Source organism: Podarcis vaucheri (genome assembly GCF_965113315.1).
Source record: "Podarcis vaucheri genome assembly, chromosome: 3".
Lineage (NCBI taxonomy): Eukaryota > Metazoa > Chordata > Lepidosauria > Squamata > Lacertidae > Podarcis > Podarcis vaucheri.
Genome location: NC_138761.1, coordinates 126,832,605 through 126,845,409, shown reverse-complemented (window position 1 = coordinate 126,845,409; position 12,805 = coordinate 126,832,605). Strand labels below are relative to the sequence as shown.

At 39.2% G+C, this 12,805-nt stretch overlaps 1 protein-coding gene across 3 annotated transcripts in view; it reads left to right on the top strand.

The window, feature by feature from the left end:
- The window catches only part of SUPT3H (SPT3 homolog, SAGA and STAGA complex component), a gene marked incomplete at its 5' end in the record, with an annotated part of 250,766 nt that extends 239,171 nt beyond the window's left edge, over nucleotides 1-11,595 (top strand). For 2 of the 3 annotated variants that reach the window (XM_082215810.1, XM_082215809.1), the window contains one exon: nucleotides 9,413-11,595. In XM_082215810.1, coding sequence (XP_082071936.1) covers nucleotides 9,413-9,454 — 42 coding nt within the window. In that variant the 3' untranslated portion in view covers nucleotides 9,455-11,595. The remainder of the gene's footprint in view (nucleotides 1-9,412) is intronic. The other variant, XM_082215808.1, reaches the window with a different exon arrangement.
- Between the last annotated feature and the right edge of the window lie 1,210 nt (nucleotides 11,596-12,805).

Here is a 12,805-nt window from a genome sequence, read left to right as displayed (position 1 = left end):
AATCTTAAATATGATATTGATCTGTGAATACCGGAAATTTAATGTAATCTTTCAATATTCCACTGTAGTTCTCATTCACAGGTATTTGATTTGTAAGTTGCAGATTTTCCATTTCCTTTAGCTTTTGCAATTTCCCATTGTAACTTTTTTTTCAGGCAGGAGTGTTTATGTTTTTTGAAATGTTTTATTTGGAAAAAACTACATTGTATATTTTGTAGGAAATATATATGGTGTGTGGGTGGGTGTATGTATATGTATATGTGTGGGTGTGGTGTGGGTGGGTGGGTGTAACTGTGCCATGGGAATTGTCATGCAGGCAGTGTCCTGGTGGATTGAGCCCCTGAAGTTCAATGCTCTAGCAATGGCTGTACAGTGGTACCTCCGGTTAAGTACTTAATTCGTTCCGGAGGCTAATGGGGCCTCCTGCAGCCGCCGTGCCACCGGAGCACAATTTCTGGTCTCATCCTGAAGCAAAGTTCTTAACCTGAAGCACTGTTTCTGGGTTAGCGGAGTCTGTAACCTGAAGCGTATGTAACCCGTGGTCCCACTGTAGCTGTTTGGGTGGTCTTCTCACTTAGTGCACTAACCTTGTAGGACTCTAATACCAAAAGAGTAAAGAAGGAATCACAGAGGAGGCAGAGGGAGGGGAAACTGAAGAGCCCAATGCTCGCCATAGGGGCCGGGCCCCAGGGGCCCTGGGTGCTCAAGCACCCACAAAATTCCCAATGAGGTGGCTGGGCACCCACAAATTTTGGCAGTGGGCATTGCGGGGCAGGTGTGTCTGACATCAGCATGCCCAGTGCTGTGTGGAAGACAGTTGTATGCAGCAAAAACAAATGTGTCATGTTTTGTCTAAAAATGTTTTAATAATGTCTGCTAGTATTATACACTCTTTCTGACCCCATATCAGACCCCATATCTCAGTCCTAGGAACTTCTTGTCTTAATCATATTAATAACCATGTGAAGTTAAGTGAAATAGGAATTCTAAGCTGTCCGTAGTAGAACTGGTCATGTCTTTTAACATTCAGATAACGTTTTTAGCAACTTTCTCCCAGGGTCTTGTAAATGATCTGAAAAAGTGTTTTTCTTCTGGCTCTTGAGCTCACCCTGGTTCTAAAAGAACATCTTAAATATAACATGTTCAGGTTCAAAATCCAAGTCTACATACAAATCTCAAAAAAGACACCCATTTTTTTGCCATTTCAGTTTGTTTAGAAGCACATCTTGTGATTTTTATATTTTTATTTTTTAAGATTTGGCTCTAAGGAAAAGGCTATGCTGAGCATTTTCTTCCTTGCTAAGCCATGGAGAATTGGCGAGTCCTAAGCTGCGCAATATTAGCAAAGGCTGCTGTCGTGACCAGTTAGGCTATCTCTGGATACAGTCTACCATGTAAGAACAATGGAGAGTGGCAGAATGGCGTTGTGCTCTGCATATGGAAAGCATCTGCTGTTGGCATAGGATCTCCTCATAAATAAATGACTGCTGTTTTCGTAGTCACTTTAAAGTGTGTAATACAGGTCCAATGTATCAACTTGAGCTTGCAGAAATGTTGATTATCACCAGATTCTAGACATGGGCTACTCAAAGAAATGCCAAAATAATTGTTTCAGCCAGACAGACTTTAATGCTTTGTACTGTGCAGGGGCAAATTTAATGCAAGCAAAACTGGGAGAGTCTATGGCAGTTAAAACTTTTCCAAAGCTAAAAGGAAACAAAACAATCCCTTACCATTTTATTGTGAACCTTTCAGCTGCAGTCCTCTGAGAGCTTCTCAGATTGAAACCAGAAGTGCAACCTGAAAATTAATATCAATTACTGAAAACAAAATGCCACATCAGTAATGTTAAAAGTCTGTTTTAAAACCCACAAACCCAAGGTAATTCAGAGCTACTGTAGGGCTAAAAATATGAGCTTGACATTCAAGAGTTACCACAAACTGCTTTGCAATCAAAAGCCAACAAGCAAAAAGGGAGCTGCAGTTTGGCCGAGATCGGTGCTGTTGTAGTGGCGATGCTTTGTTCTGTGGTCCTGAACACACCAAGACCTCATGTTTCAGCTTGCGACAGCAGGATTCGTAGAAGGGTTGAGAGTGACGTATGTTACAAAACATACATGGAATATGTGATTTTCATTTAGTTCTGCAATATGCTTCTTTAAATCCTTGTTCTTGGGATTCATCACATTCTGTTATTATATTAACTGAAGTGCTCATTTTGGAATTTAATGTATTTGACAATATGTTGACTGCACTGTCTTGATGGTTTTTGCTTTATTTTGCTTCCTAGTATCAAGTGTGCAAAAAACACATTCTTACTGAGTTTGTTGTTTTAACCAATTCTTGCATCCTATCGCAGCTCATCACATTTCAGCACATGTTCACCTGGCAGAAGTGAGGGGTGGGGTACAAGTCTCTTTCCTCTATTCTGGGAGTAAAAATGACAAGACCATTTTGAATATGTGCCTCCAACACACATTTCAATCAGAGTGGTTAAAATAGCTCCTAACGCTCACTGCATAAAGAATGGGGTGGATTGAATAAATTAGCAGAATCACAAAAGGAAACCACTCTAGGAAATAGTTTACACTTCATAATCACTGAAATACTCCAGCAAATGTGTCAATCTGTGCTAAATAAATATATTTGTTTATAGACATGTTCTGTATTAGCTTCCACTCTTGCCCAGGACTTTGCCAAACAAAATCCCACTAGAAGTAGGATGTTCGCACCCGCGTAGGAGTTTCTTGGATAAATATTTTTTCTATATTGAGACCAAAACCACTTCTACAAATTTTAGACTTTGATTGAAATAGTATATTTCTTTTGGTTTTTATTTCTTCCCATCTCCACCACTGGCAACCCCTGGTGCATTACCTTAACTCCTCTTACCTCCCACTGCTCTGGTGAACAAGAGCTTCAGTGGAAACTGAGCACAGGGGGCATTAATGAGCCTGAGCAGTAAAAGAACGAGACACACCCAAAGACGCCATGGGGCCCAAGAAAAGCTTAGCACTGGGTGAGTTATTTTCCCAACAAACAAGGTTTATCAAATGTGAAGGAAAAAAGTAGATGCAATAATGTGGACACACCTTTCATAGAACATATGTGAGATAGGAAATTATATGTGTTTGCTTCAATATATAGGTGTTTATCCTGTCATAATATTAAAAAGAGAAATCTTTGCCTGAGTAGCCAGTAGCTGCAGCATCTAATGGAATATATCTATTTTTCTCCAAACTTTTTTCAGTTGCTTACATGAAAATTCCACTCCTGTCTGGAGTCCAGTAGCTGCCTATTTCAACATCCACTTCAGTAATCCTGGTATCTAGCCATAAGAAACAATGGGGCGAAATGGCCTAATGCAAATAATAATTATACGACATGCTATATTTTGAAAGCATTAAACAAACATTCGCCTTGTAATCCATTGAAACACTCTTGGGAAGTAATAGTATTCCTATTTTAAAGACAGGGAAACTGAAACGCCATAAAGGGTGAATGGTCTTTTGGAGGCCACACAGCAAGTAATGCAGTGCAGTTAATATTAAATCCCATCATCTTCTGGCTCTTTCAACCCACCCCCTCCCACCCAGCTCAGCTTTCTGAACCACACTGTTTCTCTTCCAAGCAATTTGCCTTAAAATACTCAACAGAGTCTGTCAGGAATAACAATAATCTAGGACACAGACTCATTTGTCTGGCCCTGGCCAGAGCAGAAAACTCCAAATAAATGTTTGTAAGCTAAATGAAACTTGTTGTATGCAGCCCTATTTAGTGGAGGGTCTAATCGGGCCACTACATACTGTACTAATAATCTTCAGTAATACTCTGTGGGAGGTCTTAATGTTAGTAGGCTACATGTTTTGCCCTGATCCTTAAACAAAATCCAACTTTACAGTTTGCGTTCTTTCTCTGCTTCTCTCCCTTAAGGCTTCCAGCCTAACTTTATTTCCAGAACTTCTCTTACTCTGAAAAAATAAGTCTATTAAAGTTTGTGGCAGTGATGGGAAGAACTTTGCATAAGTATGTTTGTTTTGCAAAAGTGACTGCCAAGTATTGTTTTAGTTTCATTTTTTTAAGCTTCCCCCACCATTGTTTACAGTAGCCTCTGAGAAACTTACAATGATAGTCCACTCCATACCAATTTTCTTCTTTCTCCTTTTGGCAAACGTTTATGGACTATTCCCACACCTCAAGTTTTTACTGGAGCAGATGCCTTCATTCTTTCACCTTCTTTTCTTTCTTCTTCATGATATCAGACAAATTCCAGGAAGTGGGAACAGCAATTTGTTAAAGGCTTTTTGATGCAGTGTCATAAAAGGGAATTGAAGAACGACTAGGAAGCAAAATTATGCTATGCTTGCCTTAAGAGTCAATACAATATCAGTGGGGTGACGCAGATCATTTAAATAAACAAATAATGAGAATGTCATTAATTGTTACAGAGAAATGAATATGAGTATGATGAAGGTATTCTGTGATTGTGCATATCCCTATTAGGTAACATGTCCCCTTGTGTTGACTCTTCTGATATTAATTCCCAATCCTAGTGGTATGTTTGCAATCAGAATATAATAGGTTAGATCCACTTTGAGATGACTCCCAAATCTACACTCACTTGCACTTGTTGTTGTTTTTTAATAATATTTATTAGTGTTTCACAAACAATAAAAACCAATTCCAACATTTAAACCACAAAAGCAAAACAAAATAAAAAATACACAGTAGAAAAACAGTTGATAGAGAAAAGAAAAGAAAAATAAAGAATAAAGAGTAAAGACAAAGAGTAAAGACAAAGAAAAATACCAAAGTTCAGGGCTAAAAACAAAAAAGATTAATATTTTCAAATCTTATATTTTCTTCACTAGTTTCTTGACCTCCTCACACCTCCCATTTTGTATTCCAATTCAAATATTAAATTCAGCAAATCCTTACCCTCTAACATTATCCTTACTCCATATATTAACCTATTATTATAAATATCCATTTCCAATTATCAATCCCTATTTACATTTTCTTAAGCATCTCTTTACCAGTACCACTTATTTTCAATCAAACGTCATTTCAACATTCCTTAATTTTACAGTGCTTCTGCAGGTAATCTTTAAATTTCTTCCAGTCTTCCTCCACCGACTCTTCTCCCTGGTCACGGATTCTGCCAGTCATCTCTGCCAATTCCATGTAGTCCATGACCTTCATCTGCCATTCTTCCAGTGTGGGTAGCTCCTGTGTCTTCCAATATTTCGCGATGACTACACTCACTTGCACTTGATCTGCTTCCATGTGCATTGAAAGCAAATGTGAAATCTAAACAATTTGTGACCCATCAAGGTGAATGTGGCCCACCAACCATCGGAGAAAGGCAGAAGCAACCCGGTGGCTTTTGAGTTCTCCGATGGGCCATCAGCCATGGCTCAGCCTGGGGCACAAGTTGTACAGACCTGACGTGTGCTACCAGCTATTGCTACGTTAAGCCCAGCCTCCTTTTACTGCTATGAAAGTGTTTGCTACCTTATGAATGAAGAGGACCGGCATGGGTAGAATTGCTGGAGGTGGGGTTTGCAAGCCTGCCCCTCCCCACTGTCAGCCAGCGTAGGCTCATGAATAAAGCTTGCATGAATAAGGTGATCTTATTTATTTAATAAAATTTTATTTCATATAATTTATATACTGTTTGATAAAACCTCATTGATTAGGAGAGAAGGCAAGAAATAGATCCCAGCAAATGTTGACTTTGACCTCCTCCTCTTCTTACTTGTGTGTTCTTTGTCACACCTGCTCATGTTTAAAGTCCAGAAGTGATCTGTTGTTCAATGGTGGTTGCACACTGCCCAGGTCATTACATTTATATTAAAGTTGATTGTTGCTGAGTAAATGTGTGGTTCGCAACTACTGAAGCTGTAACTGACTGAGATGCACAGTAAAACAGAATGGCTTTGAGGCCCTCTTCCAAGCAGGTTCAGCTCCTCTGTTGGCTAGCAAGGCCGATGTTACACCTTAATATATGCTATTGTTGTACGGTGTATTTTGGGTCTATGGGCCACAATAAAGCTGTGTGTGTGGTTTTAAAGGGGGCGTAGGGTAGACTGGATTCTTTATGACCTGAATCCAACTTGTGTTTGTGTGGCTGCCAAAATCTCATCCCCCAAACTGTGGAGAATTCAACTGTTTAACTTTAATCTGAATCCAAGTTTATTCTCAGGTTCATTTATCTCAATATAGGCTGCACAGTAGCTTTAAAGGTTTTATTTGTGTGTTAAAGGTTGTTGCTGTGGTTATAAAACTGTTTAAATTTCAAGGTCAAGAAGGAAAATACGTTATTTTGCATGAAATTCGTAATGTGAACTCCAATAGCTTGGGCAGGCTGCAAAGCTATGGCATCTTTGGACTTGTGGTTCTTGTGGTATATTGGATCTCTTTTAGTCATTTAAGGTCTGGCCTGTGTTTGACTATATCATTCTCGGCTCTTAATTTTTATGACACTGTCATGCTATTTACTTCAAAAAATGCTCTTATGTTCAAGCTTATATTATTTGCCATGTAGTGATTAATTAATACACTTACAACAGAATTCTGTAGGGCTTATTTCGAGGTAAGTGTGCATAGAATTTCAGTTTTAAAAAGTGAATACTGAAGCTTCACACATGCATTCTCTACCCATCCTTGGAAAATAATAGAAAATGTGCCCTACACATATAATAAGATTTAAAAAGATACAAAAAAATGAATATCAACAACAGCAACAACAAAAAACCCATTGGTTGGCACCTGTCTGTCTCAGGAGACAATGGAAGAGTGTTCCTTCAGGGGTTGGAGAGTTACAGTGCCTGTTGTGACTGTAGAGACCCATAACCCCAACAGTCCCTCCTAAATAATATCCCAGCCCAAGATTCTGTTCAGCAGCCTCAGCTTTTGTAGCTGGAGTCAGTCCAGGCAGTGCCATCCCAGGCCAGGTAGAAAAAACCCAACAAGGCAGACAGCAGGTCTTCCAGGACTCACAGTCAATATTCAAAACCCTTTGGCGCTCTCACCCCAAGGAGACTTTCCTAGTGCCCACAAGGTCGAGTTTGCACCAGCCAAAACCTTTATTTTATTATCCCCGCTGCTTTGCAATAGCTATTTTGTCATTGGATTATGATTGTGTGCTTTTATATTTTGTTACATTTTTATATTTCGGTAAATGCCCTGAAAACATTTTGGAAGGGTGATATACAAATCCACTAAATAAATAAATACATTTTAAAAAACAAACAAACCCTGAGCATTCCATCCCCTCATCATTAGTGACTCAGGCCACTTGTTTCAGTCTCAAGATCAGAACAGAGAAATGCAGAAATCCCACCTACTTCCAGAGTGGTCGACCCTTGTCTTCCTTGGTTGATGTGTTGAAGAGCATATGGACAGGTTGTCTTGGAAGAGGCAGGTGCCTCTCAGAGAGGGAGGACCCAGCAGCATTTATGCTAAAAAAAACCTCTGTTGAGCTCTGTTTTGTCCCTTGTTATTCAAGATCTATGAAAAGCTGCGCAGATGTCCCACTGGGGTAAAGATTCATCAAGATTCATTCTGTTCAGGTGAATCAGTGAATATTTTAAATCAGTGTGCAGAATCAGTAAAGAATTGAATGGAGGCTCATAAATGGAAGCTAAGTCCTACTCTTGGTTGGCAGGCTGTTTGACATGGAAGTGGTAGTCAACCAGTATTGGCTGGTGTTGCACTGCCCTTAGAGCTCAGTGGCTGTCTTTGATTGGGACTGCCTCCAAAAAGTGCTCTGAAACTTCACTTGGTCCAAAATGTTGTAAACTGGGACTCACAGTGGGGAACATGTTTCACCTTTTCTCAAAGACCTTCATTGCCTTCCAGATTGTTTCTGAGCACAATTCAAAGTGATGGCTTTAACCTGCAAAGCCACCAAAGGTCAGGGACCAAATGAGCCAGTCTGTCAACTAAAACGATCATCTCTGTTTGTGTTGCCTTTAGAGCTAGCTGCTGCAAAAAAGGTGGCCACAAACGTATTTGAGATGGTGATTAAATTGTGTACTTCCTTCCTCTAGCAAATCCAGTCAACTCTTTTGCTAGCTTTAAGGCAGCAGATAGTCTGCCCCATTTCCCCAACCTTTTAACATCAAATGACTTTTTGATCTGCTCATTTGATTTTTATCCAACTTTTTTTAACCATTGTTGATGCTTTTGTATGTTTTTAATTGGTTTTGTAAGCTGCCTTAGAGGACCTTGTTGAAAGTTGGTGTAGAAATCGCTTGATAAAGTGTGGCTGAGGAAGGGGAGGGAGGGGAGAGAAGGGGCCTGGAGGGAGGGGGGGAAAGCACACAGACATCAACTATTTCACCTTGATGAAAGTCTCAATACAGCTATGGAAAGCCTAAGTATTCTTTTACAGTACACTGGGTGCTGGCTGCAAAAAAAAATAAAAATGTATTCACTTCAGGCACAACTTTTTAAATTTTTTATTCAGTAAAATAAACTGGGTTTAGAAGCTGCAGTGTTCTAAGCAGCAGCAAATTTGTGCATTGTTTTAAATATCTTTAAGTTATCACACTGGTGGCATACCTCATCCTTATGAAATTCTGCACTGTGCATGCTAATTGAAGATAATTACAAAAACTATCAAGTCTACTCTGGAAGATACTTTCAATGTGATCTAGGAGATAACGTTGCTTGTTATATGGACTTCAGCTTAAATGAGACATACAAAACATTTTATTTGTATGTTTTTTTCTTTGAATAGAGGGCAGTACTGTGTTTTTTCCCATGTTACCTCTATTCTCAATTTAGGGTTTTTCTTCTCTGGGAGATGCATTATCTTTGTAAAACAAACATTGCTTTCTCCAATTTTTCTGTTAATGGCGAAGAATGGAAATAGAATAAAGTTTTACTGATTTTGGGGGGAAAAGAAAGTTGGTGTAGAAATCTTTAAATATACCAGTCTTCAACATACAGCTTATCTATTTTGAGTGTGAACAATATTAAAAATATGAAAACCAAGGTGGATGGATTTGAATCTAGGAGACTAGGATTAGTTCCCATGAAGTCTCTGTCAAGGAGAGTCTCCTAGAGTGAAGAGATTGCATGGATTTATAAAGGACAGAAAAACTACAATAATAGTCGTTCTGACCCCCGTGTATTGGGCAATTAACAAAACAGGATGTCATATTTTTGCACATGTCCTGGAATAGTATCACTAACCACTTGTGAACCACACTGAGCTTTTAATAGAAAAAGTGGTTGCTTAATGCTTCCTCACCAGAAATATTGTGGAAGCATTCTAATGCTTGCTGTTAGATTGCAGCCAGAATGGTCTACAAAACAGGAAGAAAGCCTTGCTCTGCTCTCTGCCTCTTTTCCTTGTTTAAGTTGATGTGATAATTCATTACAGATTTTCTTTCTTTGACAGAGTGCCTACCGCAGAAATGGAATGACTTTTCTTGCTTGCTAATATGGATGTGGCTACAGCAACAGGAAAGACCATGTTATATTAAGGTGATTCCCCCTCCCCGCATGACACCCTTTGGGGGGGGGTAAATAAATAAAAGTTCCAGCCAGCATGTGTCTACTGGTGAGTGGGCTGGTTTGTTGTGACTATCAACTGGCTGACTGTCTCTTTTTTCAGCCCCCACCCATTGTTACTCTTCTTTCCTAAATGGAACATTTAGGCAATTAATGGCAGGATGTTTGGGCTATTGTGTAGGTGGATGAGAATGCAGTATCCCTTTTGTTAATTTTAGTTCATCACTATATATCCTTTTACATAGCAGGGCAAAAAAAAGCCAGCATATGGTTTATTTTTTGTCCATTAAACGGCAACTGATCTTTCTTTTCTATTTTCTTTCCTTCTTGCCAGGAAAATGTTTTTAGGGGTGTCAGTTAAAGTATTGGGGGGGGGCAGAAACTCCTAGTAATTCAGCATTCAGTGTCCGTTGAAAACTGGGGTACTGTAGCAGTTATGTCCATGAGCTGTGAGCCAGGAAGTCCTTACTGTGACCTTTAAGCTGAGCTTAGAAATCACCAATCTTAGCTTCCATCTGTGATCATTATAATAATACTGGTTTACCTTGTTTGTTTTTTGAAAAACAGTCTTTTCCAAACTGTGATAGACCTGCTATTGTAGCATGACAAAATTATTATTGAATAAATAAAGCCTCCTGCGAGGCCAAACCACACCCCCACTATGGATGTCCTTAGGCGAAAGTAATTCTGGTGCAGCACTGTATCAGGTGTAATTGAAGCATTTGTCATCATTTCTGGTGCGGAAATGCTGCCTAGTTTTCCACCATCAGAGAAGGCAGCCCATTATGTCTCTAAGGTGAGGCTCCTTCAATCAGGACACACACTCAGAGTAGCGAGTCATGCATAGACACAGGGAGTGGACTCCTTGAAAAGCAGGTAATTGCTCTGTCACACTTTTAGAACACATTTTCAGTTGCAAGAGTGAAATGTGCATACAATTTTAATACAGAATAATAGAGGGGGGGAACTATGCTTCTATTCTTAGCATCACTGCTAAGAAGAAGATAATGGAAGTTCTTCAGACACTTGAGGGAAAGCTTGCACAACCTAGTAGAATGATTTTAGTGACTTCGTATTCCAATGGGGACTGCCTCCTTCTTCTCATCCAGCTATGGAATGCAGATTGCCAGGGAAGATGTGGAGCCTCCCATGCACATTCCATGGTAAAGAGCTCAAAACGATGTGCCAGTGGCACTTTGGTGTGTGCCATTTCTGCTTAAAAAAATAAATGTTTAGAGGTACTCTCATTTTCCTACTTGTATTGAAATACTGCCCCTCAATGAGGCCAAATTTAGATGCACAAAATGTTTAGAGGTATGCGTACCCCTGCGTCCCCCCTGAAAAAAGCAGTGCCTAGGACCATGGCAAGGGTCAAATGGAAGGCTTTTCTATTTGAGGTAAACAAGGCCAAGTCACAGTGACCTTCAAAAATCAATATTAAGATTTAAGGTTTCCTAAGGAATGACATTGCTGAAAGCAATCAATCTTACTAGGCTTACTTTGCCTCAAATGTCCCATTCGTGTTTTCAGTATTTTTTTCAGTGAAATGTATTAAGCTCTATGTCTATTGAGCAGCAAGTGTGTTAGAGCCGACTAAATGGAATTCATGAGTTCACTATCTGTTAATTTGTCTGTACATTCATACAGTAAATCTGTGGTCTTCATGACGACTATAGCAGAACATAGTACAAATTCTGGAGTGAGGTCTGAACGTGAAAATTGTTCTGGTTATCGTTTTGGATGGGAAGCGCATTGAATGTTTCACTTAAACTCTCCAATATCAACCCATTGGCAAGCGCTGCTGCAGCAAACTTAATCAAAGGACTGAGAAAGATTGCAAACAGAGGACATTCACAATCAACTAAAGGAATGATTTATTATATATACCAACCTTATCACTGGACAGTTTTCAAAACTGGGTATTCTTGTGAATTGTTGCAGTTGATACAGTATTCTACTGTATGAACTGGCAGAGTTGTAATTTTTAAAAAAATCAATGTCGTTTTCCTGGAACTAATCTGCATGTTAAAGAACTAAAAATAATATGTACAATAAAGAAGAAGAAACATTTCTGATGTTCCGCCTATGCTTGCTGAAATGTATGATTAAACTTTTCTTTTTATCATGATTTCTTATTTTTCTTGGCGTCCATAATGATGGAAAATTATATGCTTGCTGTAAACATCCAGACTATTTAAAAGGACACCAGCATTTATTGTATTTGGTTTCGATCTGCAGGCATATAAGCAAATGAAAACATTTTGGGCCAAGAATACTGGAATAAAAATTCCTTCTGTAGCTGTATCTTTCCCAGATTTTACATTTGTTTTTAAAAAAATGCATCAGCAGAAAAAGCACTGGCATGTCTTTCCTACTGGTACACTTACAACCCCAGAGAATGAAAAATCAACATATATTTCTCTTAGAAATATGACAGATCATGTTTTTGTTGGTCTGCTGTATATTTGTCTGTCTTGAACAGTCTGACAGGCAATTATTTATAAAATCTAGGTTTGTTCAAGAAACCCATATAATAACCTTTCTCTTCTCCAAGAAGCAAAAATTATAAGGAAGCCAAGAAGCAAGAATTATAAGGAAAACAAGCTACACTTTGTCTCACTTTCTTGGACCAGCCTGTATATATCCGCATAATGGGTGAATACAGCATTCTTTCAAGTTTTCCCTTTTCCTGTACTTCCTGATATTCCTATTCTTTTCATAGAATCATAGAGTTGGAAGAGACCACAAGGGCCATCAAGTCCAACCCCCTGATCACATCCCTTTTAGCTTGTATCCTAGGCTTCCTTTAGGGTGAAGGTGCCGTTCACAGGCATGAGATAAGCTTTGAGGTGATGTTGCGCACCCTGCTTTGCAATAATCAGCCACATCCCAGCCTATTTAGGTGCAGTCCAGCCCACTGAGCTCAGCCAGTGGAATATGCCAAAGGCTCTGTTGAAATCTGTTCAGAAGGATTAAACAGCAGAACCAAGTCTTCAAGAAGGACGTTGTGTTCAAAAAAGCAATGCAAAATAATTCACTGAGGATCAAGTATCCTATATTATTGGCTTGTGCTTATATACTTGGTTTGTAGATGACATTGATTCCTTATTGTAGATGCACATAGTAGTATGGAGAGGCATTGTGACTCAGTGCAACCTTATTATCTCAACTCAGAAGTTAAGCCTGTTGAATTCAATGGGATCTGCACCCAAGTACAGTAAATGTGGTTCAGTGATTGAATGTATAATCCCCTACATCAGTGTACTGTCGGGGAATGCAC